Raw genomic sequence first — 26,621 nt, 5'->3', positions numbered from 1 at the left:
TCAGTTAGAAACTGGAATTGGGCTAATCGATCTGGCCCGCTAGGCTGCACAAAATAAGATTTATTTATTTATTTTACATTTATCATGTGTCACGCCCTTTCATTCTAATCATTCTTCCACATTTTTTTCCCTTTTTCTCTCTCTCAAAAGTATAAGTCCATATGTAAAAGATGGACGAAAGTTTATAACTATTCCAAACTAAAAAAAACAAATACTACAAATTTTCTATACAAATAAATACTTAAAAATAATTATATTTCATTGTTTTCTTAAGAATTATATAATCGGGCTACAAACTATTATCATGTTTAATTGTTAATAGTAAATTAGATTCTATATTTTCTTTTGAATAATATATACACAACTACATCCTTACCAAAATCACCGTTGAGAAATTTCTTATATTGATGGTTTTTGTTTAAAAACTAGTACTACTACTAAAAGACTTGGCATTTTTACATGACATGATGAGAATGAGGTTTACCTAAACACGTAAAATAACATTGAGAAATTTATCATACGTATATTACATAAACAAACACTTGCAACCGTACATATCTATTTTACTCTCAATTATTGTAGAGTTAGGAAAGAGAAGTTGCTTAATTTTGTTTCTTTAATAACCGATGAAAATGATGTTTATAAGCATTATAGTTAGAGCCAAAATGTGAGAAATATTGAATTATCGAATGTGCTCAAACTAAACGACTGAAAATTTTCAGTTGGGTCAGTGTCTTTTTAATTTAGTTAAGGTCAACTAGTGATGTTTAAAACAATTACTCCATTTGATTTGAATTATGTACTTAAATCGTTGCCAAACATAAAATATAATCTTATCCCTAAATCTTATGCAACACGTATTCTACTCGTCTAATAGTTTCATATCATATAATAGTAGTAATGTCTTTTGTAAAACGTCAGCTGAAGTACAAAATACTATACTTGTTCAATCAAAGTTCAATCAACAAAAATAAATAATTTTCAAATAAAGAAAACCATAAAGTAATTTTAAACTGATAAGAAAGTCAAGTTGAATTGTGCTCATTCTATCATATACAAAGACACACTCTATTTTAGTAACTCAAGTGTTGTTAATTATTCCAAGAGCGAAAATGCATCGTAACTCAAGTTCTATGAGTTAGTATTAAATTTGATCATTATCTCACCAACAACAACTAAAAGTTATAGTAATTTTAAAACTTCTACATCTTGTCCTATATCAACTTGGTGATGATCCTAGCTCATCTATCTAAATATGAATAACCTCCATTTTATAAAGCCGTGGCTTATCTTTAAGAGTGGTCAATTTCTAATATGGTCTCAGAGCAGATCCAAATCGATAACGGATTTTTATCTTTTTTTTAAAAGCTGAGTGACCAATTTCTAATAAATTAAATTACAAAAATCAAAATTAATAAGAGAAGATGAATCAATCACTTAGATGAAAAATACTAAAACAAAAATTCAATACTAATTGAGATAATTAAAATGGAATCAGCAACCAAAACACCAAATAGCGGCAACCGGCATGTATTATAAAATTTTTGTATAAATACGGCCTATAGAATTCTATTTATTTATTTTTAAATAATTTAATAGGACAAGATGCAAATTTTAATAATTGATCTATTTTAATAGCGTAATGATCCATTTGAGTATAACAGTGTTTATAAATGAAAAATATGATGGTAAATTAAAATGAGAAATTGGATATCTCTTTAGTGAGTATTTTTATGTAGCATTATTGTGTGAGAGCCATCCTTATTGGACTGTGTGTACTATGTGTGATTGCATAACAAAATTTGGGTGTGTTTATATCCCAATCCCATCCCCTTCTCTCTCATTTCTGTAGATCTCACTACCGCATGTGAAATTAAAAAGTTCGCGTTTTCCGCATCTGAGCACCTCTCTTTCTCGTGAGTTTTCAATTTCTGTTTCTCGCTATCATACTGTATTTGTTTGATTACACGGATTGCACGCGTGTGTTTACGTATATACGTATTTGTATATGCTCTACTGATCCACTGGTTGAAGTTTATCCGGACGGAATCGTGTTCGATTCAATTTTTGTAGGGGAAAATTGTTTTCCAGGCTCGTCAATGTGCATTCATTCCGTTTTGGGTTGATATTTGGGGATTTGATCGTTTTTAAGTTGATATTGGGGATTTCAATTATTTTGATTTATACAAGGTACTGAGTTGAACTGAATGTTAATAGAAGCCTTAGGTATAGCTTCTAATTGAGCTTTTTCTGTGGACATTGAGCGTTATTTTTGGTTATGTGATGCATATTTTATTCCTTTGAGGATTAGAAACCTAAGCTTTGCTCTTGGTGCTCTAATGATCATGATAGGCGAGTAAATGAGCCGAATAGATATTGAACCTGAGGAAGACAGCAATGATTTGCCACCACGAATGGCAGCGGGTGAGGCTCAGGAACCGAGTCATCTTCGTGGACAAGACAGGGGAGATCAAACTTCCTGGATGGGTCGGAACAAGAGAGAGATACCATGGAAGGTACATATTACTATTTACATCATAATCACATGTCAATTTAGGTGTTAAAAGGGAACTCAGTTAGTGACGATTGCATCTATAATTCTTAATATCGTTGTTTCAAAAGGAAGAAAAAATAAACCAAATTTTATTGTTCTTTACCTTTTCGTGAAAGTCACTGCCATCAGCTCGTAAACTCTCATCTACTAGTACTCTATTATAAACAAAAGCAGTGATTTTGTACAAGTAAAAGCTAACTTACTTGTCCTCTTGCTATTCAGTGTACTTGTAATTTCTTTGACAAGTTATTGATTAAGATTATTATCTAACGACAATTCCTTTTTTTCATATAACATAACTGATCTCAGCTGAGTCAAGCATTAATGATTCAGTAGTTTCCACTTGATCAGTTCTTAAAGATTTCATAGTCTTACATTTAATAGTTCTTCTAATATACTCCTAGAGTGGATCAGAGCAAGTAAATTTTTTCTGCTTTTAAGGTACAAGTAATAATTAAAATAAAAAGAATAAATCCTCATGAATGTGTTGACCAACCATATTATCAATGCCTCTGTTTTCTTTTTTGCAGTGTATTCCGGTCCCTATAGCACTAGCATATCAGAGCTTTGGAGTGGTATATGGAGATCTGAGCACTTCACCACTATATGTATACAGAAGTATATTTTCTGGGATGTCACATCATCATCAGGATACTGATACAATATTTGGGGCATTTTCATTAATCTTTTGGACCTTAACTCTGATTCCATTGCTCAAATATATCATTATTATTCTCAGCGCTGACGATAACGGTGAAGGTCTGCTAAATTGGCAATATTAGGAATTTTGTCGAATTTTTTTTATCAGTCTTGAGAACCTGTTCAATCACCTCAGGTGGGACATTTGCTCTATACTCCCTGCTTTGTCGACACGGAAAATTCAGTCTTCTTCCTAATCAACAAGCAGCTGATGAGGAGCTTTCAGCATACAAATATGGTTCATCGGGACAGTGTACTCCATCTTTAGCACTGAAGAGATCTATAGAGAAGCGCAAAAATTTGCGAACTGTTTTGTTGCTTGTAGTCTTATTGGGTGCTGGCATGGTAATAGGTGATGGTGTAGTTACTCCTGCAATGTCAGGTATTGTGAGTCAAATATATATTGTTGACATTAGTTCATTTAGCAATGACTACCCAAATGGTGGTGAAACCGTGTCTGTTGAACTGCCTTTTCCTTTTTCATTTGGCATCATATATTTAGTTACTTTGGTTGTGAATAATGAATAAGGGGGGCAACTTTCACTTGAGCAATAACTTTGTCCATTTTGTGAGAGCAATATGAAAATTTTATCTTGGATGGGTACTACTAGTTACTAAAGTATCTATGCAGTTGTAAATGGTCGTTCTCCATTGTAAATGAACATCAAACTCACCAAGGTTCACAGTCAGTGGTTATTCTGATATAATGTTTGGCCATGTATGTCCATCATGCATAACACTACTACCTTTATTTCAAGGTTGAATGACATTCCAACCACAGGTTCTCTAGATATGTCATATTATGCTTTGTATTTGTATTAATAATTATCATTATCTTGTTTCTGTTTGTAGTACTGTCAGCAGTATCAGGGCTTCAAGCTGCTCACACAAAGTTGCCCTCAGGTATGTCTAGATATGTAAATTTGTTGGCCTGGAATCTTTCTGATATATATGTACTCGCTCCGTTCTGTTCAAGATGTCCACTTTCTATATTTGAAAATTAAAAATTCATGTTATTTTAATAGATTGAAGAACAATTTTTGAGGGTGTGCTTCAAGAAAAACTATCTTCAAATATTGGAAAACTTGAAACTTTCGAAATTGTTGTCGAGAAATTACGAAAAAAAAATCGGTATCATAGTATTATTTGTGGGAATTTTTTCATTCTTGGGAAAAAACAAACACGTGGCAAAGTTCGTGATATTATTTGTCAATTTTAAAGTTCGTGGGAAAAATCCAACTTTTTAAAAATTTCATAATATGAGATGCCAATATCCTTTTTATAAAGAGAGAAAGAAACATTATGATTTTGTACAACAATTAAACTACGTCGTTTAAGTGAACTGGCGGTCAGATGTAGACATCTCGGTACATTTAGAATTATATTGGGCGATTTTTTTTTTTTTTGGAAATTTACTAGTACATATTAAAAGTTACTAGAAATTTTACTAAAATTATGATAAAAATCTGAATTGGCAAAAAGTTATGAGTATATTTATAAATTTTTGGTGTATTCATTTCGAATATGATATTAGTCTTAAAATCATCAGGGAAAAAATAATAAAATACACAAGATGTAATATTCAATTGGAATTAATTAGTGAATAGTGCTGTCCTTTCCCCCCTTTATATGCGGTAATTAAATCTGTTGCTTGTTGGCTGCAGGCAGGGAAAAATCCCTCTCTCATTAGAATATTCAATCACTTTTTCCACTCTACTTTATCACAAACAACTATTCCACCTAAAACTCCGTGCCACTCAAGAATGTGGCCATCTTAATTGGGACTGAAGGAGTATATATTATATAATTCTATTTCCTTGGTTATATTCTGGTCGTGATCATGGTAAAATCTGTCATCCATAGGTGGTGTGCGGTTAATCTGTTGCGTCATATTGGTTGGACTATTTGCTTTGCAGCACAGTGGCACGCATAAGGTTGGCATCTTGTTTGCCCCGGTAGTTGTCATCTGGTTAATATCAATTTTCGCCATTGGCATGTATAATATCATATGGTGGAACCCAAAAATTGTGATTGCTCTTTCTCCACATTATATCTTCAAATACTTTGCTCAAACCGGTACAGATGGATGGTTTTCACTTGGAGGGGTTCTCTTGTCTATAACAGGTAATAGATTCTACCTGTTGTTCCTTCTTGAATTTTGGTGTTGTTCCTATATGAAGTGGTCTCGTTTGATGGCTTGTGTTTTTAGTAAGGATGGTAAAATCATTTGTAATTGGTGTCGTTTGTGTAACAGGTACTGAAGCTATGTTTGCAGATCTTGGTCATTTCTCTGCAACCTCAATAAGGGTAAATCACTAAATCCACTTTTTCTTAGTTGAAAATGGACTGATATTTCTTATCCATTTCTAAGAATTCGAAAGACACTTTGAAATGGATATTGTCAAATGACGAGGCCGATATGTCAGTGTAGGCTAGTGCAAATACTACACCTATAGTTTGGCGATGTCTTATTGGCATGGTATTTCTAATCCTCAAATACTTGCTCTTCAGAAAGGATGTAAAGGAATTCATAATTCGTTTGATAATGAAAGAAACTATGGTGGGCATACCCTTCCAGCAATCAATAATGTCAAATGTTTTTTGAGTTGAGGGCGTCTTATGCTGTTCAGTTTAGTTTTATCAGTCACATCTTTGTAACCTTATTATGCTAACTGTTGGTGTATTTCCTTTAATTTGGATATATATGTATCTGCAGATGGCATTTATTTTACTAGTGTACCCTTGCTTGGTAGTCCAATATATGGGCCAAGCTGCTTTTCTATCAAAGAACATGGATTCCATTCAAAATAGCTTCTACGATTCAGTTCCTGGTATGCTTGTGCAAAACAACATTATAATTTATTTGATTTTTTGGCTGCTATTGTTTTTGAAGTATTGTTTTTTTGTGCAGATGGTTTATTCTGGCCCGTACTTATTATCGCCACCCTTGCTGCTATTGTTGCTAGTCAGGCTATTATTTCAGCAACATTCTCTATTATTAAGCAATGCAATGCACTCAGTTGCTTCCCGCGTGTGAAGGTTGTTCACACCTCAAAACAAATTGAGGGGCAGATTTATATACCAGAAATCAACTGGATCCTCATGATTCTTACTCTTGCTGTGGCCATTGGCTTCAAAGACACAGACACTATCGGGAATGCGTATGGTATGATAATCAATGTTAAACTTATGTTTTTTGTCATGTTGTCATTGAATGAATATTGTAACATATGTTTGTCTGCAGCTCTATATAATATACACTTTCATGAACACTGACACAAAATGAATACAAGATATTGCTGAAAGCTTTTCTGGAAATAGATGAAATGTTGCTAATTTCAGCACCAAGTGTTTGCTGTAACTCACTAGATAAGATTATTCTTATCAATGCGGTTGCTTATATACTTCAATTTCTGTGTGCCAGGCCTAGCTGTGATGTCAGTGATGTTTATTACGACTTTTCTGATGGCACTTGTCATGATCTTTGTGTGGCAAAGGAGTATAATGGTTGCTGCTTTGTTTCTCATTTCCTTTTGGATCGTTGAAGGTGCATACCTGGGTGCAGCATTGACAAAAGTTCCTCAGGGCGGGTGGGTTTCTCTTGTACTTGCTCTCTTCTTTATGTTCATCATGTTCGTCTGGCACTACGGAACTCGCAAAAAGTACAACTTTGATTTACACAACAAGGTTCCCTTGAAATGGATCCTCGGCCTCGGTCCCAGCCTTGGTATTGTGCGTGTGCCCGGAATAGGCCTTGTATACTCAGAGCTGGCGACAGGAGTGCCTGCAATCTTCTCACACTTTGTAACAAATCTCCCTGCTTTTCACAATGTTCTGGTATTTGTCTGTGTCAAATCTGTTCCAGTGCCTTATGTGGCACCCGAGGAGCGCTTTCTTATTGGACGCATCTGCCCCAGACCATACAGGATGTACCGTTGCATCGTCAGGTATGGATACAAGGACTTGCAGGGAGATGATGGCAACTTTGAGAACCTCCTGATTCAGAGCATAGCAGAGTTTATCCAAATGGAAGCTGTAGAGCCTCAGTTCGCGACACCTGACTCCGTATCGTTCGACGGGAGGATGGCCGTCATAAGTTCCCAAGCATGTTCTTCCTCCAATCTCCTTGTGTCCAATGAAGATGACTTTGATACTCTAAGTACCATGCAGAGCAGCAAATCTTTAACCCTGCAGAGCTTAAGGTCAGGTTATGACGAGGAGAATCCGCAGATCAGGAGGCGGCGCGTGCGATTTCAGGTGCCTGAGAGCGCGGCTATGGATCCGGCAGTCAGGGAGGAGCTTAAAGACTTGATCGATGCAAAAGAGGCTGGTGTTGCATACATAATGGGGCACTCGTACGTGAAGGCGAGGCGGTCGTCTTCGTTTTTGAAGAAACTAGTCGTGGATTTTGGGTATTCGTTTCTGCGTAAGAACTGCAGGGGTCCTTCAGTGGCGCTGCACATTCCTCACATCAGCTTGATCGAAGTAGGCATGATATATCATGTCTGATGAATCTGCATCTGCTGTTCTATTGCTTGTTTTGATTAAGGCTTGTATCTTTGTGAAGTTTATGTGTATATCTTAGGAATTCTGCATTTAAAATGCCTTGCTACTGCTTTAGCTGGAATTTCAGTGCTATTGCTTTAGGTTGATATTATATATGGGCAAATGGACTTTAAAATCACGAACTTGAGCTTAGAGTATTTCCCACAAACTTTAAAGTTGGTTTTGTAATGAAGCTCGAGCTTAGCTTCTTAGCGTATTGTATAGCAATTTACTCTAACTTGGTTTGAACTGAAATTTAACAGATAATTACTTATCAAATGCTTGAATTTTTATTTAAGCACCATCAAGCTCGTTTTCGACCTTCCCTTCCAAAATGGATACCCAAATTTCCAGCAATACATCTATCAATTTCAAAGCTACATTTACCAATATATAAACTCCAGTTACATTTTGAAGCAGGAACGTTGAGATTTCCTCAATACCCCGAGATATATAGTCTCTCATTTAGCATGTAGAGGTTTATTGTAGTACTGCAGCAAGAGCGACGAACAAACAACGCTCACGGAAGAAGCTGCCATGCATGCACTAGCAAGCCATGGAGGGAGACGTATGCCAATTAGAGGGTACAGAACCCCTGCTGCTACCGGCACACCAAGAATGTTGTACCCCAGCGCCCACATGTAGTTGAGACGGATTCTCGACATTGTCTTCCTCGACAGATCTATAGCAGTTACCACGTCCTCCAAATTGCTCTTCATCAGAACGATGTCAGCCGCTTCTATGGCCACATCAGTCCCCGCCCCAATCGCCATACCAACATCAGCTGCTACCAATGCTGGTGAGTCGTTGATCCCATCTCCCACCATTGCCACACTTGCACCTTGCAGCTGTTATACCAGTTTTAGTAGGTTCAACAACCATTTAATAAGATAAAAGTTTAAAGCTAGTAAGTACCTGCAACTCCTTTATCTTGTCTGCTTTTCCAAGAGGATCTGTTTCTGCAAACACCTTGTCGATGCCTACCTGACTGCCTATTGCAGTCGCTGTAGCCCAGTTATCACCTGTAACCATTACACTCGATATATGCATGGACCGCAGATAGGATATGACGAGAGAAGCTTCAGGCTTAACGGGGTCAGTTACAGCAAAACCTCCAGCAATGATTTCTTCAACAGCAACAAGAACGCAAGTCCGAGCAAGATGCTCATTTTCTGAAACATAAGTATCCACTTCGACACCAATTGGTACGTTAAACATTTGCATAAGCCTCCTGTTTCCTACTAGGATTGCTTTTTCTCCAATTTTCCCACTCACGCCAGCTCCCGGGTGCACCTTGAAATCCTTCACCTCAGTTAATTGATCATTCTCGAATCCATGCTTCTGACGTAACAACCTAGCATGTTCCACCACAGCTTTTGCTATTGGATGCTCACTGTTTATCTGAAATCGGAATCACGTATGTTAATATCAACTGAGTCATTAAAGTGATGTTTTGATGAGATATTTTAAAGTTATTGGTCAATAATCATTCACCATAAATCATTCTCTCTGGAGCTCAACTATTTTCAAAGCATCTTTGGGATAATTTTAGAATTAGGTCCGCTTCTAATATAACAAATAAAAATCGAGGTAAAGAAAAGTACTAGTACAAGTAAGAACTGACCTCAGCAGCAATAGTCATGCCACAAAATTCTTCCTGAGAAATTACAGAGAAGAGTTGGAAACTAACTACGGCTGGTTTTCCAACTGTCAGCGTCCCAGTTTTGTCGAAGACAATAGTCTTGATCTGCAATATAAGAGTACGCTTGAGAATTGAGAAACAATATAGCAGTGTTGCTAAAAGGGGGAACATTATCCTCGATGATGAAAGTGACACAAGTACCATCTATTTATTACTGATAGCACACTGGAGCCTATGATTGAGACTCTCATCCATTGTTCAGTAAAAGGAAATAATTAATATGAAACTGAATTTGAAGAATTTGTTCACACATGCAACACACAATTTTTAACTTGGATTTCAGTTTTTTGGATTCGGTTTTCTTGAATCATGCAGTTCGGTTTTCATATTCACAAAATTTTGTTTTTTGGGTCAGGTCAGTTTGGCCAAGAAACTGAATACTCACCCCTAATTCACACAGTGTGTGTTGCATGTGTAGGGTGTGATGGTGTCCAATTTTATAACTATTTGGAATTCCAATTATCTACATTTGATATGAAATTCAAATAGTGGAATTGGGAGGAATTGGAGTTATAATCAATTTCAAATCCAAATATTTTGCGGCACCAAACATTGGATTTAGAATTGAAGGCACCAATTCCATGATACCGAACGGAGCCTCAATGGAATCATAGTATGAGAATGCATATATGTCTCTATTTAATTCAAGTCTCAAGGTATACAAGCTTCAGCACATAAAAAATATAGAAGAGAACCTGCCTTGTGTGCATTTTGAAGGGCATTGCCCCCTTTAATTAAGACACCAAGAGAAGCACCTTTGCCAGTGGCAACCATCACTGCAGTAGGAGTTGCTAATCCCAGGGCACAAGGGCAGGCTATCACCAACACTGAAATAGCAAACTCTAATGCAAACTCAAATGCATCCATAGAAGTGGGTATCCAGCTTCTAGGGTATAACCCAGTTTCTCCAGGAATAAACCATCCCAGCCATGTTAAAAATGCAGCTAAGACAACCTAATCAAAAGAGACACAATGCCATTTCATAATGAACTCACAATATACAAAAGGAATATTTGTGTACGTAATTTTTTTTTATCACATAAAGCCATTTACATCCCATTCTCATTTGGTTAAATCATGATATGTTTTAAGAAATGTCTAGAGCTAGCCATCTAGGAAATGTTTAAGATTATTCATGAAATTTCCTAAGCCAGATATTGAGCATGCATAAAGACTAAACACGTTCTTTCCTTAATGATGAACTCTATATTTTAGAACATTTGAAAGATAAAAGAATTGTAGGAATAAAGTGTAGCACTTACAATGGGAACAAAAACCTTAGCTATCTGATCAGCCAATTTCTGAACAGGTGCCTTTGCCAGTTGAGCAGCTTCAACCAGCTCTACGATTTGTGAAAGTGTTGTTTCTGAACCAACATGAGTGGCCTTAACACGTATATACCCATTTTCATTAACTGTTCCTCCAATTACCTGTAGATGGAATGGTTAATGTTGTCAGACAGTGTCAAGATATCTTGAGAACATGATTTATATTACCTTATCACCAGGTCCTTTAGAAACTGGGAGAGCCTCGCCTGTGATCATGCTTTCATTCACATGACATTGACCATCAATGACAAGTCCATCAACGGGAATTTTTGCACCAGGAACAATCTTTAGTATGTCATTCTTTTCTATAAGTTTTGTATCAATTTCAGTTTCCGAAATGAGATTTCCTGCAGAATCAAGGGTTAAAAGGCAAGCTGTTTCAGGGGCTAGCTCTATCAACTTTGCTAAAGCATCTGACGTCTTCCCCTTTGCCAAAACCTCAAGGTATTTCCCCAAGAGAATGAAAGATATCAACATGGAACTAGTTTCAAAGAAATCCTGGCCCTCAAATGAGTCTGAAGACAATGCTTTTACCATTACATAAATAGAGTAAAAGTATGCAGCGTTGGTACCCAATGCAACAAGAACATCCATATTTGCAGATTTTCGTTTGAGAGCATTGTATGATCCAGCATAAAACCTGATAAGGTGATAAAAACACATAGTCTATTTCTCAGATAATGTGTGCCAACCAGATAAGTAGAGAATTTGAGAAAATTGTTTGAGCGACAAGAAGGCAGATACGAATACCTTTTGCCAATGACAAACTGCACAGGTGTACAAAGGATCCATCTTAACAGCATGCCTATGTTAAGCATATTAAAAACCTTGTACTCAAGCCAATCTCCAGAAGGAGGAAGCATAGGGAGTACCATAGAGGAGACAAATATAGGGACTGAAAATAGGCAACTCCATAAGAATTGATTCCGGTACATCAAGATTTCTTGCTGCCTTTCCATTTCTCCCTCTCTTGGTGGAGTGTACAAAGTTGCTTGATATGTATTGGATCCATCACCAGCTTCCTGAATGCACTGTATCAGAGATCTTGGACCAACAACATTTGGCTCATAACTAATGATCACAATCTGCTGTCCCGGGTCCACTTCAATATGATTTACACCTTCCAGGGACTCAAGCGACCTCTGAATGATGGTAAAATCGTCTGAAGAAGTGATTCCTCCCAATTTTAAGTATAATTTACTCAAATCATTGCCGGAGCTAATGAGCTCAGCCCCAAATCCAGCATCTTCTTCGATTGCTTGAATGATATGATTAGTGTCTGTAATATTTGGGTCAAAATGGATTTTAGCTTCACCAAGAGCTAAGCCAACAACTGCTTTTTTAATTCCATTAACCATTCGTAGAGCGCGCTCTACTGACTCCGAGCAGCTCGTGCATGCCATTCCCTTAATCTTAACCCTGCACATTGCATTATCTTGCTCAGGAAAATCTGCAACTTCAAAACCAGTGTCTTCCACTGCTTCTTTTATCCTTTTTGCCTGAAATGGAGGGTTAAGAAACTAATGAAATTAGTACCAAAATTGAGAAACTTTGCACGAATCTCATAAAGAAGTCAAACCATACAAAAATTCCAACTAACTAATAGTATGACAAAGTGAACAGATAGAAGATGCTGCTTCAAGACGAAAAACAGTTCAGTTGTAACTTCATTTCCTGGTATTTATAAGGCGACTACAATAGCCGACATAGCAATCTTGTTATAGAGCATGCTTGTAGCAATAATGGTTCACCTCTCTTCTTAGCTCCTTCAAAACAAAGCAACTTGTCCTCATTATTTTTACTGAGCAAAATACAATCACTGCCAACATGTTTTCATTTTCACCAAAAGATGTCTATAACCTATCACTTTCTTCTCCAAAATTGCATGAAAAAATCTGTAACTTACATAAACAACTACAGCAACAGGCGTGAATTTTGCAGCTTAAGAGTCCTATCTCATTCCTACCTACACGTAAAAAAAGAAACCTACATAGCTCCCCAAAAAGGACTAGATTTGACTTACAGAGATAATTTCCGGCACATACTTCACGACAGCCCGACCTTGAAGCACGGACACCATCACGCTCTGCACGCCTTCAATTCCTCCAAGTGCGGACTCAATCGAAGCCACACAAGACGCACATGTTATGCCTACAACTTTGAAGACTAGCGTCCTCGTCTTCTCGTTGATAGCAACGACGACGTCGTCTCGATGTTGTAAAAGCGGCGAATTCAGAGCATCTTTCCTGTTCGTTTCCATATTTTATCTTCGCCGAAGGCAACGACCTTTCGTAATTATCTGCAAAACCCAATTTAAACAACGCAGAGAATATTGCTAGTTAAAATCAACCGAGTAAAAGGCTGGGAATATATTCGCACTCAATTATAAGGATTAAAATCGAGCAAAATTTGAAAATTTGGAGGGGCGGCGACGCCGAGAGAGGCAGCGATGCCGTCAATTACCAGAAGTGGGAACGCCGCGCCAGTTGCAAAACTGGTGGCAAATACTAACAATTTTAAAAAGTTGGAGGCTTCGTTTGGCTTCATTATTTTAATACTCCACATAAATTAGGGAATGTCAAAAAGATTCTTTTTTATTCACAATTAAGTCCCTCAAAAGGTGAATATTTTAAATATTTGAGAAGTAATTAATTTTGCCTTCCGCACCCAATAGTCTGAGCATACTAACATTCTCTTTCTAAGTCTGGCTGATAATTTTTAACACGATACAAGAATTTAGCACAAACACGTACGAAGTCAATAAGTTTGAGTTGAACATTTTTGGCTATGTGTCCTTATCGGGATGATCTGTTAGGAATTCAATAATTTCATGTTAGGTTTAGGTTAGGTCGGGTTGTGTTCAGATAACCTATTAAAAATAATATTATTATTTTAATTATTACTCCCTCCGTCCACGAAAAATAGGACACTTTGTGAATGACACGAGTTTTAATGTAGAATTGGTAAAGTAGGAGAGAAGAGAAAAAAAATAAGAGAGAAGTAGTATTAGTGGAATGTGGGGTCCATATTATTAGTATAAGAGATAGGAAAAAAAGTAGTAAAAGAGAAGTTGAAATATTTCTTTTTTTAAATGTGTCCTATTTTTCGTGGACAACTGAAAATGATAAGTGTGCCTTATTTTTCGTGGACGAAGGGAGTATTACAATTGTCTTAAGTCACTTGCAATGTATTCTATTTTGAGTTGTCCCAAACTACTTGTTCTATTTTCTTTTTTTGGCAAAGTTAAATATGGAGTACTAGTGGAGTATAATTTTTTTATATTTTGTGTATGTGATATTAATAATCATATGACACTATTTATAATTAAAAGACAACCAACTCTGAAAAACTAAAGAGGAATCAAAAGAGGCCATAGGCAAAATTTCATTTTTGGAGAATGAGTGACTAGAGTCATAGAGAAACATTTAATATTAGAAGTAATATGAAAAAACAATGTGGTTCAATTTCTTCTTCAACATAGCTACGACAATGGGGTGCATGCTGCCATATAGAGTTCAAAAGGAGGTTGCATAGACTTATAGCATCAATAGGGGGACCACTTCTAGATGGTGGAAGACAGCAAGAGAGAAAATGTAGAGGGATGGACCTCTAGTGATGAAAGTAAAGATTGAAGCATATAAGCAAAAAGACAGAGTTAGAAAAGGAAAGAAAATCTAGGAGTCCAAGAATACTTGGAGCACAAAAATACATGGGATATAAGAATACTTGCAGCACAAATCCTTCATATAACTTACTGCGAGCTACTCCGCTATGCCGCCGCCGCCGCCCAATCCTTCCCTAGATAAGATATACGACTCTATGTTGGATATGAGTATTACGTTGCGGATGGATCAGCTGACGGAGTTGACATCGAGAGATACCTCGACAATGATCGAATACCTTCGCGCACAAATGAAGAAGAAGTAGTTTTTTTAAATTTTTAGGATTTGTAATTTTCTTTTTCTAGGATTTGTGATTTTCTATTTTTCGATTGAACAATAAATTCTACGTGAAATGTACAAAGTATTAAGATATTACCTGTAGCCAGATGACAAGAGCCATATAAGGTTTGCAAGTTTAAAAGATTCATCACAAAAATGATTGTTCATGTAAGTTGTGTGCAAACCCCAATTTGAGAATGATGGAAAAATCATATTTGATGGCAAATAAAAGTTCAAACAAAAAATCAAAAAGTACACTTGAGATAAATGCAATTCAAGCAACAATCACAAAAGTGTGTGATAAAAAACCGCATAATCCAACATGTATGAGATTAAAAGCATATCATAACTACAAATATGCAATGCACATGAGCAAATTATACCAATAATTAAACTCAAATGACATCACGTTGTATACTGTCGACACGAAATAAACTATGCATATGAGATTTACGTGCCACATTGTCATTTTGGTGTTCAAATATTTTTGTTGCCTTGTTGAACACAAATGCCAAGTTTCGATACTTTGCATTTGGTAGCAAATGTTGGGATAATAAATACTAACTCAGTAATTATTTTCATAGAGTGAAATGCACAAATGGTCAAAGTTGAGGGACTGAAAGGAAATATCTATACATTGTTGTCTCCCATTATTTAGCTTCGCGATTTAATTTTTTGTAACTAATTGAAGATCATTGTTAGTTTTCCAAATTGAATTTATAATTGCGATCCTTGTCAAATAGTAGTGCTGATTTCCGTTCAAATCCCGTCATTTTCGCCGTTAAACTCTAATAATTCGCAGTCTTTGCCCGCTGGCGGTGGCGGAAGCTCTCAAATCGCTTTACTGGAGACCCAGTCTTCATTGCTAAGGCACACAATTCTATTGTATTTAATTCTCTCCATTCCTTCGCCTGTCTCGGATTCTCCACCGTACAACGTCTTCAACGATGTAAGTCGATCAATTTACTGTTTTTTGTTTTGTTAATTTGTATCGCTCATACAATTATAGTAAAGTTTGATTCTCGAAGCTAAGCACGAGATATAGTTTTCCTTCACGAATTTGAAGTGCTTCTTCCCTGAATTTGAGATTTGGCGTGCCGTGTAGAGTAGTATTATTGACTAATTCGTAATAGGCAATTACTTAAAAAAAATGCTATGCAGCTACATTACACAAGGGTATAATAATAATTTCAGCTTCTAAAACATTAAATATAATAAGTTTAATTGTGAGTGCTGTAATGTTTTTACTAAATAGCCCTTATGCATAAAAATTTTGTATTCGGTAGTTTTATGCATTTATTAACCAATCTCTATTGAATTACTACAAGACTTTATTCATTTATTCCAGCTTAATTCTTGTCGGAGAATCAAACAAAACGGTTTCTCCACTATGTATTCTCACATATCCTTCCATGTACCAAAAATTTGTTAAATTCCCACCTTTTATTCCTTTTCTCCTTTCTGCTAAATTTTAGTTCATCAAATTCTAAATTATCTCAATCAAATAAAGTTAATATTTAATTCACTATACAGTCATAAGAGAAATTAAAAAATAATAACCCGATGAAAGGAATTAGTGGAACTCTATTTTAATGTTAATGTCTATAACCGGTTAGAAACTAGGAGTAGTAATTAGATGTATAATTTCTTTTGCGAGTATTTATTTTACAAATAATAATAATTAAATGGAAAATGATATGCTACAGACATGAACACTACCTTCATTCGATGCACTTTTAACATTATTTATTTTATTTTATATATATAGTACGATTCTGATACATTAAAAAATATTATTAACATTTTTTATTTTATAGTAGTAAAATTTATAAAAGTTATGTTTATATTAGGTCACATTAAATATATATTCGATACTTAAAGTTTAACTGAAACAACATTTTTATAGTAACATTTTTTTATATAAATTACTACAATTTGATAACTTCTTGTGAAGGGATCGACCCAGATCTGGAAGAATGCATATAGGTCTATAGGCTAAGCAATTTATTAGTAATATCAAAATATGTGAGCAGTAAATAAATGTCAGTAAAAAGAGAGAGAGTATGGAGTAATGGAGTACATTAAATAAGGATAAATTCGTCCTAGAAAAATTGTTGATCGCAAGGTGAACCCAATCTAATTGAACCGGACTATTTAAAAAAAAAAAACCATTTTATAACTGGCCATAATATGGCCATTTAGCATCACTCATAATTAAAATGTCAAAATTGACTAGGAAAATGCTATTGATAGAAATGTATGTAAAATATTGATAGCATTATATTTTTTTTTTTCAATTTCTCCATTCATATTCAATTCTCAATATTTTACAATGTACTCATCGCTAAGCAGGGTCGAATTTTTATACAACTTAACTAGGCTTAAGTTGCCTGCAGTGCGATCCATGGAGAATCGTGATGATTTCCTGTCAATTTTGCCGTTTTTGCCTTTAATCCGTCGATCAACCGCTGTCTTCTGGCCGCCAACGGTGGTGGAAGCTCTCAAATCCCTATCCAAGGGACCGAGTCATAGTAATGTCAACTCCGGCCATCTCTTTTCCATTGCTGTTTCTGACCTCCGCAGTTCACTCGGGGAGTATACTCTCTCCCCGTCCGCCTCTCTCGGCTTTTCTGTCTTCTTCGACGATGTAAGTCAGAGAATTTTACTGCCTCATATTTTTTTCTTTTAAGATTTTATTGTTTTTAATTGTATTTTGGTTCAGATGAACTAACTGATGTGAGTTTGGAAGGATGGATGTGTGTTGTAGGCGCATTTTGTTTTCATTCTGTGACCTTGCAAATTTTATGCTACTATGATTATGTTATTAGTTGTTAATTTGGAGAAAATGATGATTGAATGTTTATGTGACATACTCAGAGGTAATAATACATCTACATCTTTTTTGATGTATAGCTTCATTCAGGTTTCTTTATTTTTAGGTATCCGGGATTCACTAGAAATTTGTACTTGTATATACTTGCTATATGATGTGGATATTGGGTAATTAAGCTGATACTCTCTTTAACTGAACTAGTGGCAAAACATTTTTGTCCATTCATGCATCTGTTACTATATATTGGCTTAAAAACATCTCCAGAATTGTTACTTTTTTTCTAAAAATAATCTTTTTTGCTTCTATAGTTGATGAGTAAGGATGAGGCTGGGAAGTGGTTTAAGGAAGTGCTTCCGCGACTTGCTGATTTGCTATTAAGGTTGCCAGAGTTGTTGGAGACCCACTATGACAATGCAGCTGGCTTCTGTGGAATGGAAACAGGTCTTAGATTGTTGGGATCACAACAACCAGGCATTGTACTGCTTAGTCAGGTGACTGGCTGTGTGTGTGAGAGAGAGAGAGTGAGAGAGAGTGTACAAATGCTAGTAAACATCTACTTACCTTTTCAGTTTCACACAAGAAATTTTCATTTCTTTTGTAATCCAAATATTTTGCCAATTTCCTGACTAAGTATATATTATTAACCTGTTGACACAAAAATTGTTCCTACTAGTTTGAACTTGAACCGTTCCTGTTGTAGACCTAATTATCTGAGGCTGCACTGAACTTAATGATTTTTGCTGACCCATACTTATACATGCTGTTACGATTATAGATGTAGTTGTTATATGAATGACTGTTATAATCAAGTAATTGAATATAATCTATTGAATCAGATATGCAACATATCCCCCAGAAAGGAAAGGAGTGTTAGTTGCAATATATATAACCATGTTTTCTTTGTTGCACTAGGAATCTATCTTCTAAAGTAGTGAAATGAGCTTAACTTCTTTTTACTTTAGCAGTATGGCTGTATTAATCTGTGATTTCTGAGTTTATGTTTACTTTCAGGAATTGATTGCTGCTCTTCTGGTCTGTGCTCTTTTTTGCTTGTTTCCAACCACTAATAGAGGCGCCGAACGTCTTCCACCCATCAACTTTGATTCTTTATTTGTGTATGGTTTCGCCTGTCCTTTATATATATAGTCTTGTATGGTATTTTTATGGTTTGTATTTACATGATGTCATGATTGCACATGTGGCAAAGAAAGAAGAAAACCTATGGCCTGCCTCACCTCAACTCTATAGAGCCTTTAGTGGAAAAGCACAGCTAAAAGAAGACCAGTAAGCATAAAGACCTTGAGTTATACAACATGGATATCGACGGATCTATAGATATGCAAATAAAAAATAACTTTGAGTGGTGGATATACATGTACTGTATATGGTCTTAATTGCTGAAGCCTTTGAACTTCTCCATCTATCTAGACGCCCTTTCCTCATTGATGGATCTTGTGCTTGGTCCTGTCCTAGTTTTCCCCAGTGTTTGAATATATTTATAGGCTTACCTATTTTATATCAGTGAGTTTTCTGTTATGAGGCTAGTAATGTTGGTTTTTCTTGAGGCAAACTCTCAGCATCTTGTGTTTCTCCATTCTGAAGTTTCCATCATTTTCCTTTCAGTAATGTTGGTTTTTCTTGAGGCTGGAATGTTGATCAGTATTTTTTTTCGTATCTTTAGGTGTCTATATGAGTTCTACGATTTGAACCAGGAGCATAAAATAAAGTGTCTTGTTCACTATTTTGAGAAGATATGCATGGATATGCCTTCTGGTAATGTATCTTTTGAGCGAAAAGTTCTCCCTCTGAAGAACAGCCAATCTCACATTGCTTACCCAGAGCCTGTTTTCTGGAGCAAGTCAACTGTTTCTCTCTGCCAATTCAAGGTAATGATCTGCAACTACCTGGTATAAAACCAAGGTTAAGACAGACAAACTTTTATCCTTATCAGTCATGCTAGTTTATTGATATCAGATAATTCGCACTCAGTAGAGTATATCATGAAACAGAAATGCTGTTGTCTCTCTTTCTTATGACATAAATAGCAAATTTTATTGCTTGCAACGCTCTTTTTATTGGAATAGCTGATATCTCAATTTCTGCTATTTCCAGTGATATTGTTTATTCATATCAACTGTAGGTACTCAGTTCTGGTTTAATTGAAGATCAATCAGTTGAAGCTCTTGAGGTAGATTTTGCAAATAAATATATTGGAGGTGGTGCTCTAAGTCGTGGCTGTGTACAAGAAGAGATCCGCTTCATGATCAATCCAGAATTGATCGTCAGCATACTTTTCTTACCTTCAATGGCAGATAATGAAGCTATTGAGATCGTTGGTGCACAAAGATTCTCAAATTACAGCGGCTATGCTAAATCGTTCCGTTTTTGTGGTCACCACGAAGATAATAGCAGCGTTGATACCATGGGAAGGCGCAAGACGAGGATAATTGCAATTGATGCTCTCTGCAGTCCTGGAAAAAGGCAGTACAAACTTGACTGTCTCCTACGTGAAACAAATAAAGCATTTTGTGGCTTTCTCGATCAACGGAAACACCAGCTGCATCAAAACCTATTTGATGAATCCAAAAATGGCATTTCCACTAGAGAAGATCCATCAGCTTCTTCTCAAGAAGACGAAGAAAGCAGGCAGCATCATCTGGAAACACAGAACATCAAGAGCCAGTCAGATCAGTGCCCGAATCACGAAGAAAGAATTGGCGTCGCAACAGGAAATTGGGGCTGTGGTGCTTTTGGAGGAGACCCCGAAATAAAAGCTGTCATCCAATGGCTGGCAGTGTCTCAAGCTCTTAGACCGTTCATCTGGTACTACACATTCAATTTAGAGCCGTTGCAGAAGCTTGAGCACGTAGTCCAATGGATTCTTGCCCACGAATGGAGTGTCGGCGAGCTATGGAGCATTTTGGTCGAGTACTCGGCTCAGAGAGTGAGTGGAAAAACCAGAGTTGGCTTTTTCAAATGGCTTCTTCCATCATTACACGCTGACGATCCAATGGTTCCGGATGAACTTGGTACCATGTGAAAATAATTATGTACCTTTGTATCTATTAAACTTTTAAAGAGCTGCAGAATGTAGTCTAGCAGATTTTATAATCTTTGAACATATGAATTCAGAGTCTATGCAATAGTAGGTACTCCTATTTGATTCTATATCAAATGATATGTGTGATGTGGTTAACATTTTTTCCCGTGGACAAGGATTGCTAACTTTTTTTGTTCACTCAAATCTCCAATCTAAGGACTCGTTTGATAAAAAAGATGAGATATGAGAAGATAAGTAAAATAAGATAAAAAATACGTGCTTTATGTCAAGATATGCAAAGATATAATTTATTTTGGTTGATGTTTGATTGAAAAGAAATTATCTATTTTTGTAAAGTATATTATATAACATGGCTTAACTTGATAAATTGGTAGGTTACATAAACATGGGTAAAGTTATAATTTTGGTAAGATTGGTTAGGGCCCTTGTCTTATATTGGGCTTTGAGTTAAGCTTATCTATGATATCAAACCATTAGAAATGTCTATATACAATTCTTTATCTTGGTATTACTAACTTATCAAACACGCCGAGTTGAGGAAGAAATGTTGTAGTAATTGAACTACACTTCGTTATCTCGAATCTCCAGTAGTTAAAATTGGGGAAGAAACGATTCTACTAACTGAACTCCTGTAGTGAGTTTGTCAACCTCTATGAATTATGTTGGATTTTGAAAAATCCTTAGTTCCAACGTGAAATAAGATATAACTTGTACGTTACAAAGATAGACTCTCTCCGTCCACGAAAAATAGTCGCATCTTTTCTTTATATCTCGTGACATGAGACTATTTTTGATGGACGAAGGGAGTATATAAATATTACTACCTCCATCCACTAAAAATAGACTAAGTTGTCAATGACACATTTTTAATGCATAATTGGTAAATCAAGAGAAAAACGATAAAAGATGGTGAACGACTGAATGTAGTGTTAGTGGATTATAGGTCCATATTTAATTAATTTAAAATTTAAAATTTAAAATTGGTCTTGGTGGACGATTTTATATAAGAGTATTTTTTTTAGAAGGAGGTAGCAGTGCTACGGAGTAGTATTTTTTCTTAAGAAAGATGTAAAATCTTTCAAATAAATAAACATAAAAAAGACGAGGTGATTCAATAGGATGGTTACCATTGTTAATTGTTACTTATTTCATTTTAAAACTGGGCTAACTAAGAGCGTCCACAGTGGGAGGGCCGCGAGCTCTCGGCCAGGCCGAGGCTCTTGGGCACGCGGCTCGGCCCGCCACTGCAAGGGCCGAGAGCCGCGGCCGGGGCCATGGTTTAAATGTGTTTTTTTTTTTTTTTTCCAGTTTTTGTGTTAATTTTAGGGTTTTGGAGAAGATGAAGTGAAGAAGATGAAGTGGAGAGAGAGAGAGAGGAATGTGACGAAAATTAGATGGTAAGTTTCAAAAAATTTTGCATTAATTTGGGAAACAAATCAATCTCAATCACTAAATCCCTATTAAATTGGTCAACTTTTTAATTAATGATTGTGATTTCAATTCACACCTAATTATGAAAACAATTAAAATTCAAATTTTCAATAAATATATTTACTTGTAATTGTCAAATTTTTTAAAATTAATTTAGATTTTTTATAATTATTATAGTCCAATAATTTTTATTCTAGTTAAATTAAAATATAACAAAAAATATAAGAAAATAATTGTAATTGGTGGCACGGAGGGCCACCATTGTAGTGGCCAAGTTTTGAAGGCAAGAGCCAAGTTTGATGGGCATGCCCAAGCATTGCCCAAGAGAGCCACCACGGTGGACACCCTAAGAGGCCATAAAAATTATCGGTATGCGGCGCATTACTTGCTCAGCTACTTGGGCCAAGCCCAAAACTAGGGCCCTGCAGAAAAGAAAACAAAGAAACCAAACATTTGGAAATTGCAATTTTAGGAGTTACGATGTATCGGAAATTGTAATTTAGAGCAAATAGCGGTTATAAATTGAGGCTGAAATAAAGAAAAAATTCTGTAAAAAGAAACCTCACATTATCCATTTCCTGTGTAAGGGGGTTTTGGGGGTTTTACTGAATTCATCACCACATTTCAGAAGCTCAACTGGGAAGAAGGTATCTGAGCAACGCCCAACATAGATCTCATACTTCACTGAATTATTCTCAACTTGTACGTACTCGCAATTGTTTTCTGTATTTTGTTGCTAATATTTGCCATTTCAATTTCAAGTGGGATTAAGTTTAGTATTCTTTGATGCCACTTATTTTACTCGCCTTTGTGATAATTCTGCAATTTATCTCCGTCTTGTTTTCTTTTGTTGTTTATATCTTGCATTTTACCCATTTTTTAGGTAAACATTAATTTTTCACATCGTAAAGGACTATTGAAGCTAGGTATTTGACTACATATATGTTGAAGGACCACTTATTAGCTTATGTATTCTTTTGCAGAGGGTTGTCTGGTGTAATTACTGTATTGTATTGTCTGGTGAGTGGTGAAATTATATTATTGCTAGAAATGAACCAATTTTACGTTTGAAAGATTACTTGTTTGATGATATATTAAATTTTTTTTTATCATCTTTCTCGATTCAGTTGCAGATTTGTTGTCTGGTCTGATTAGTTGTGTTAGTCAGATTCTTCAATGGCTCTACATGCAATGGAGCCAATTCACCACTGCGCATGGCCGCTGCAAGTTCTGTGTTTGCCTGCTCATGAGAGATGTTTGATAAGGTTTCCTTCTTATTCTGTGACTTCTCTGACACGGAAAAGCATTCGTTGCTGCATGGGATCCTCCAATACAAGGCATGTAAAGAAATTCAATGGGCCACTGCGGATGGTACTTTTTTTCTAAGATGATAATATATAAAGTTCAATTATTTTCTTAATCCTGTCTGTGCATTTATGTGGCTTATATAGTTCTGAAATGCGAAGCAGGATATTAGCAACCGAGGCAGTCGAGTAAATGTTTCCAAAGTGGAGGAACTGCTACGGATGGGTGAGGGGGATGGAGACGACGACGAAGAAGGATCAGGGGGGAAGGATGAAGATAAGGATTCATTTGTAATGGATGAAGATGAGAGAAAGGAGTGGCGGCAGAAGATAAGAGAAGTCATGAGTAGGATTCCTGATGATGCCGATGAGGAGACTGATATGCTAGAGAAAAGGAAAAGGATGCAGAAGCTTCTAGCAGAATACCCTCTTGTCGTTGAGGAGGAGGATCCAGATTGGCCCGAGGATGCTGATGGCTGGGGTTTCAGCTTGGGTCAATTCTTCAACAAGATCAGCATAAAAAATGTCAAAAAGGAAGACGATGAGAATTATGACAGTGAAAATGAAATAGTGTGGAAGGATGATGATTATATTCGTCCGATCAAAGATATAACAACTGCAGAGTGGGAAGAGGCTATCTATAAGGACATCAGCCCTTTAGTCGTTCTTGTTCACAACCGTTACAAAAGGTACTTTTTGAGTTCCAATTGTTTATATGAACCAAACTCTTCACCAACAGTTATATATAGGTAACTAATAGCATTTGTGGTGCATTTGATATGAGAATCCTGAGAACCCTTGTACTTTTTTCATTTTTAAGTGCTTCAAATTAGTCATTCATAGATTGGACTTACATGTGCTTATGGATTTTGAGGTTAAATTAACTAAAATTTGAATATTGTAATTGTCTACTCTTTATCTTTAAAGCACATTTTTCCATTTAAATATTTTTGTGAGCCTCATAGAAAGTGTTTAAATATATATTCAGACCAAAGGAGAATGAAAAGATCCGGGAGGAAATAGATAAAGCTGTGCAGATCATATGGAACTGCAGGCTGCCATCACCAAGAGTAAGCAGGCTTAATTATTTTGGGCGCGTGTGTGTTTGTGCATGTATATTTTCATATTGAAGTTGATGCCGTGCTCATCTGTGGTTGACAGTGTGTTGCAATAGATGCTAACACAGAGTTTGATTTGGTCTCTGCGCTGAAAGTATCTGTATTCCCAGAGATCATTTTCACTAAAGCTGGGAAAATTTTATACCGTGAGAAAGGTGCAGTTACATACTATACTGTACTTGAGATACTCTACCTTGCTAAAAGCTAAACTTTTTTCATTATTCATTTCCAGCAATCCGAACAGCTGATGAGCTGTCTAAGATAATGGCTTTCTTTTACTTCGGAGCAGCCAAGCCCCCATGTTTAAGCGGGATTAAGAGCATGGAAGAAGCGATTCCCACCGTTGAAATCAGAAGTCAACATCTGTAGAACCTAGAATGTGTCATATAGAATATTCTTGCACTTTTGGGTGTAGCCGGCTCCATCTGGCCAGTCAATAGAAATCATACTGCCTTGAAATCTGCAAACTGGGGTTTGTGAAGATTATCGTAATGACAATTGGGAGCCCGAATGAGCTGTGATGCAGATTTGTTTATGTCTGCTAGTTCCTGTATGTAAAATATCATTAGTAGAACACTTTAACACCTGCATATGTCATAGCTCATAGATTATCTCGGGCATGAGTTTAATGCAGCATATGCCTAAATTGTAAATACAGGCTTGGTACTACTAAGGGTGCATCACCCCATTGTAACTAGGTCTATAGGGGTAGCTTACTTGAACATATTGCTTAGTTATTTCTTTGTTAGTATTCACAATCTTTGTTTCCCACCTAGAATTAGCGAATTGAAATGTGCTAATGTTTTACGAAACATGAAAAGGTGATGCTGTTAGAGTTGATCTTCATTCCTCTCTCAAATTTATTTTGTTGAAGTATTGAACAAACAACAAAGTAGTAAAATTTCATCATGACATATTTAGCAACCAGATCATTACAGATATCCACTGACTGCTCTAATTCTGTGCTTGAATGGCGATTGCCATTGCATGAATCTATCATTCATTGTACTTTCCGCAGCAGCAGAAAGCCTTATGATAATGGAAGCGGAAGGCAAACAGCTGAAACGGGTTAGAGCCATCAAATTCACAATCAGCAACTCCTAAGGTACGTTTCTTTGACTTCTCCTCAAAAACCGTAAGGCATTTTCCTGTACTATGAGAAACCCAGAATCTGAATGCACGGTGGTTCAGTTTCTTGGGTGGATTGATTGATTTCCAGTCTGCCTCTGATATATTACTCAGCTTCTTTAATGCTCGTAGTTTCACTCTACCGTGCCTGTCTACTGAAAGATAGCTCTCATCAGAGCATTTATCCATGTAGTTCCTGAATCTGATCTTCCATAAATTTAAAGTAAATTAGCTTAGGCTGTATAATCAATAGAATGCTATGCTGTGTACATGAATGCTGTTTATGAACCTTTTATATGAAAATTCGAACAAACTTAGCATTCGTTTATGTAGTGCATATGCAAACCCCATGGTTATGAAACTAGGCATTACCTATGATAGCCAGAAGCTGAACCAGAGGTAGATTCCCAGCCAAAATAGGAGTTGTTGTTAGTCGACACCCCACCTATAACATTAGGCACCGAGTAAACACCTCTATCTTCGTACTTGACATAGTCAGACTGCAATGCGCCAGCGATTAAGGAGTCATCAAAAGCAGTCATGTGAGGATATGCATCACTAGGAGGACACTTATCCGTGTCACATGCTTTACATTGGCTGCAAAGAAGATCACTCTTCATACGCACAGCATCAGCAACAATGGCTGCTTGAATGACAGCTAGGACTATAGCTAGAGAAACACAGTAGTTTCCCATAACCTCGTTTCTCTGAACCAGATTTCCATTTTGTTTCGTGTTCTGAGGTTATATATATACTTCATATCTGATTCTTGTTTGCATCAACCTATGGCCTGCCTTTGTCAAATGAGACAAACATTGCTGTTTGTAAATCGGCATGATAAGCATCCCGTGTCGAGATCAACTGCTCAGATTTGTAGTTGGCAGCCTGTTTTTATTCATTACATTGGAGGTAACTACATTTAAGAATAATCAAACATTGTTTTGTTGCATTCAAATATTTGTTTTATGCTTTGACCT

The 26,621-nt window shown here is 36.2% G+C and overlaps 5 protein-coding genes across 18 annotated transcripts; 3 read left to right on the top strand and 2 right to left on the bottom strand.

Annotated features, from left to right (window-relative positions):
* Positions 1-1,725: 1,725 nt before the first annotated feature.
* Positions 1,726-7,937, top strand: KUP3 (K+ uptake transporter 3). 2 transcript variants are annotated; one of them, XM_048086504.2, is made up of 10 exons: positions 1,726-1,916; positions 2,353-2,516; positions 3,085-3,313; positions 3,390-3,635; positions 4,106-4,156; positions 5,117-5,377; positions 5,508-5,560; positions 5,970-6,084; positions 6,165-6,419; positions 6,678-7,937. In XM_048086504.2, the coding sequence occupies exons 2-10, from the start codon at positions 2,361-2,363 to the stop codon at positions 7,760-7,762; spliced, it is 2,451 nt and encodes an 816-aa protein (XP_047942461.1). In that variant the 5' UTR covers positions 1,726-1,916; positions 2,353-2,360; the 3' UTR covers positions 7,763-7,937. The 2 variants fall into 2 exon arrangements, with proteins under 2 accessions (XP_047942461.1, XP_088915613.1); XM_089059487.1 differs by lacking the exon at positions 1,726-1,916 and adding an exon at positions 2,043-2,190.
* Positions 7,938-8,069: 132 nt separating this feature from the next.
* Positions 8,070-13,377, bottom strand: LOC125189217 (copper-transporting ATPase HMA4-like). Of its 3 annotated transcripts, XM_089059486.1 has the most exons (10): positions 13,292-13,377; positions 12,852-13,127; positions 11,579-12,327; positions 11,401-11,468; positions 10,997-11,175; positions 10,763-10,930; positions 10,200-10,454; positions 9,423-9,545; positions 8,714-9,199; positions 8,070-8,646 (listed from the first exon to the last, which is right to left on the bottom strand). In XM_089059486.1, exons 2-10 carry the CDS (start codon positions 13,086-13,088, stop codon positions 8,260-8,262), a joined length of 2,652 nt encoding a protein of 883 aa, XP_088915612.1. In that variant the 5' UTR covers positions 13,089-13,127; positions 13,292-13,377; the 3' UTR covers positions 8,070-8,259. The 3 variants fall into 3 exon arrangements, with proteins under 3 accessions (XP_088915612.1, XP_047942459.1, XP_047942458.1); XM_048086502.2 differs by having other exon boundaries at positions 10,997-11,468; XM_048086501.2 differs by lacking the exon at positions 13,292-13,377 and having other exon boundaries at positions 10,997-11,468; positions 12,852-13,280.
* Positions 13,378-17,069: 3,692 nt separating this feature from the next.
* On the top strand, positions 17,070-20,802 carry LOC125186684 (poly(ADP-ribose) glycohydrolase 1-like). The gene is made up of 5 exons (XM_048083098.2): positions 17,070-17,416; positions 17,911-18,093; positions 18,614-18,717; positions 19,284-19,488; positions 19,743-20,802. Exons 1-5 carry the CDS (start codon positions 17,102-17,104, stop codon positions 20,640-20,642), a joined length of 1,707 nt encoding a protein of 568 aa, XP_047939055.1. The 5' UTR covers positions 17,070-17,101; the 3' UTR covers positions 20,643-20,802.
* A 1,804-nt stretch (positions 20,803-22,606) lies between these two features.
* Positions 22,607-25,274, top strand: MRL7-L (Thioredoxin superfamily protein). Of its 11 annotated transcripts, none has more exons than XM_089059440.1 (7): positions 22,625-22,741; positions 23,078-23,114; positions 23,222-23,465; positions 23,561-24,087; positions 24,387-24,468; positions 24,560-24,671; positions 24,749-25,274. In XM_089059440.1, exons 3-7 carry the CDS (start codon positions 23,271-23,273, stop codon positions 24,883-24,885), a joined length of 1,053 nt encoding a protein of 350 aa, XP_088915566.1. In that variant the 5' UTR covers positions 22,625-22,741; positions 23,078-23,114; positions 23,222-23,270; the 3' UTR covers positions 24,886-25,274. The 11 variants fall into 11 exon arrangements, with proteins under 11 accessions (XP_088915573.1, XP_088915566.1, XP_088915569.1 ...); XM_089059443.1 differs by having other exon boundaries at positions 22,637-22,796; positions 23,263-23,465; XM_089059441.1 differs by having other exon boundaries at positions 22,638-22,796; positions 23,228-23,465.
* A 169-nt stretch (positions 25,275-25,443) lies between these two features.
* Positions 25,444-26,565, bottom strand: LOC125188790 (uncharacterized). Its single transcript, XM_048085845.2, has 2 exons — positions 26,017-26,565; positions 25,444-25,846 (listed from the first exon to the last, which is right to left on the bottom strand). Exons 1-2 carry the CDS (start codon positions 26,337-26,339, stop codon positions 25,513-25,515), a joined length of 657 nt encoding a protein of 218 aa, XP_047941802.1. The 5' UTR covers positions 26,340-26,565; the 3' UTR covers positions 25,444-25,512.
* Between the last annotated feature and the right edge of the window lie 56 nt (positions 26,566-26,621).

The sequence above is a fragment of the Salvia hispanica genome, chromosome 5, assembly GCF_029641045.1.
Source record: "Salvia hispanica isolate PSC_SH4W2 chromosome 5, Shi_PSC_v1, whole genome shotgun sequence".
Classification (NCBI taxonomy): domain Eukaryota; kingdom Viridiplantae; phylum Streptophyta; class Magnoliopsida; order Lamiales; family Lamiaceae; genus Salvia; species Salvia hispanica.
This window is presented reverse-complemented; position numbering and strand designations above follow the sequence as displayed.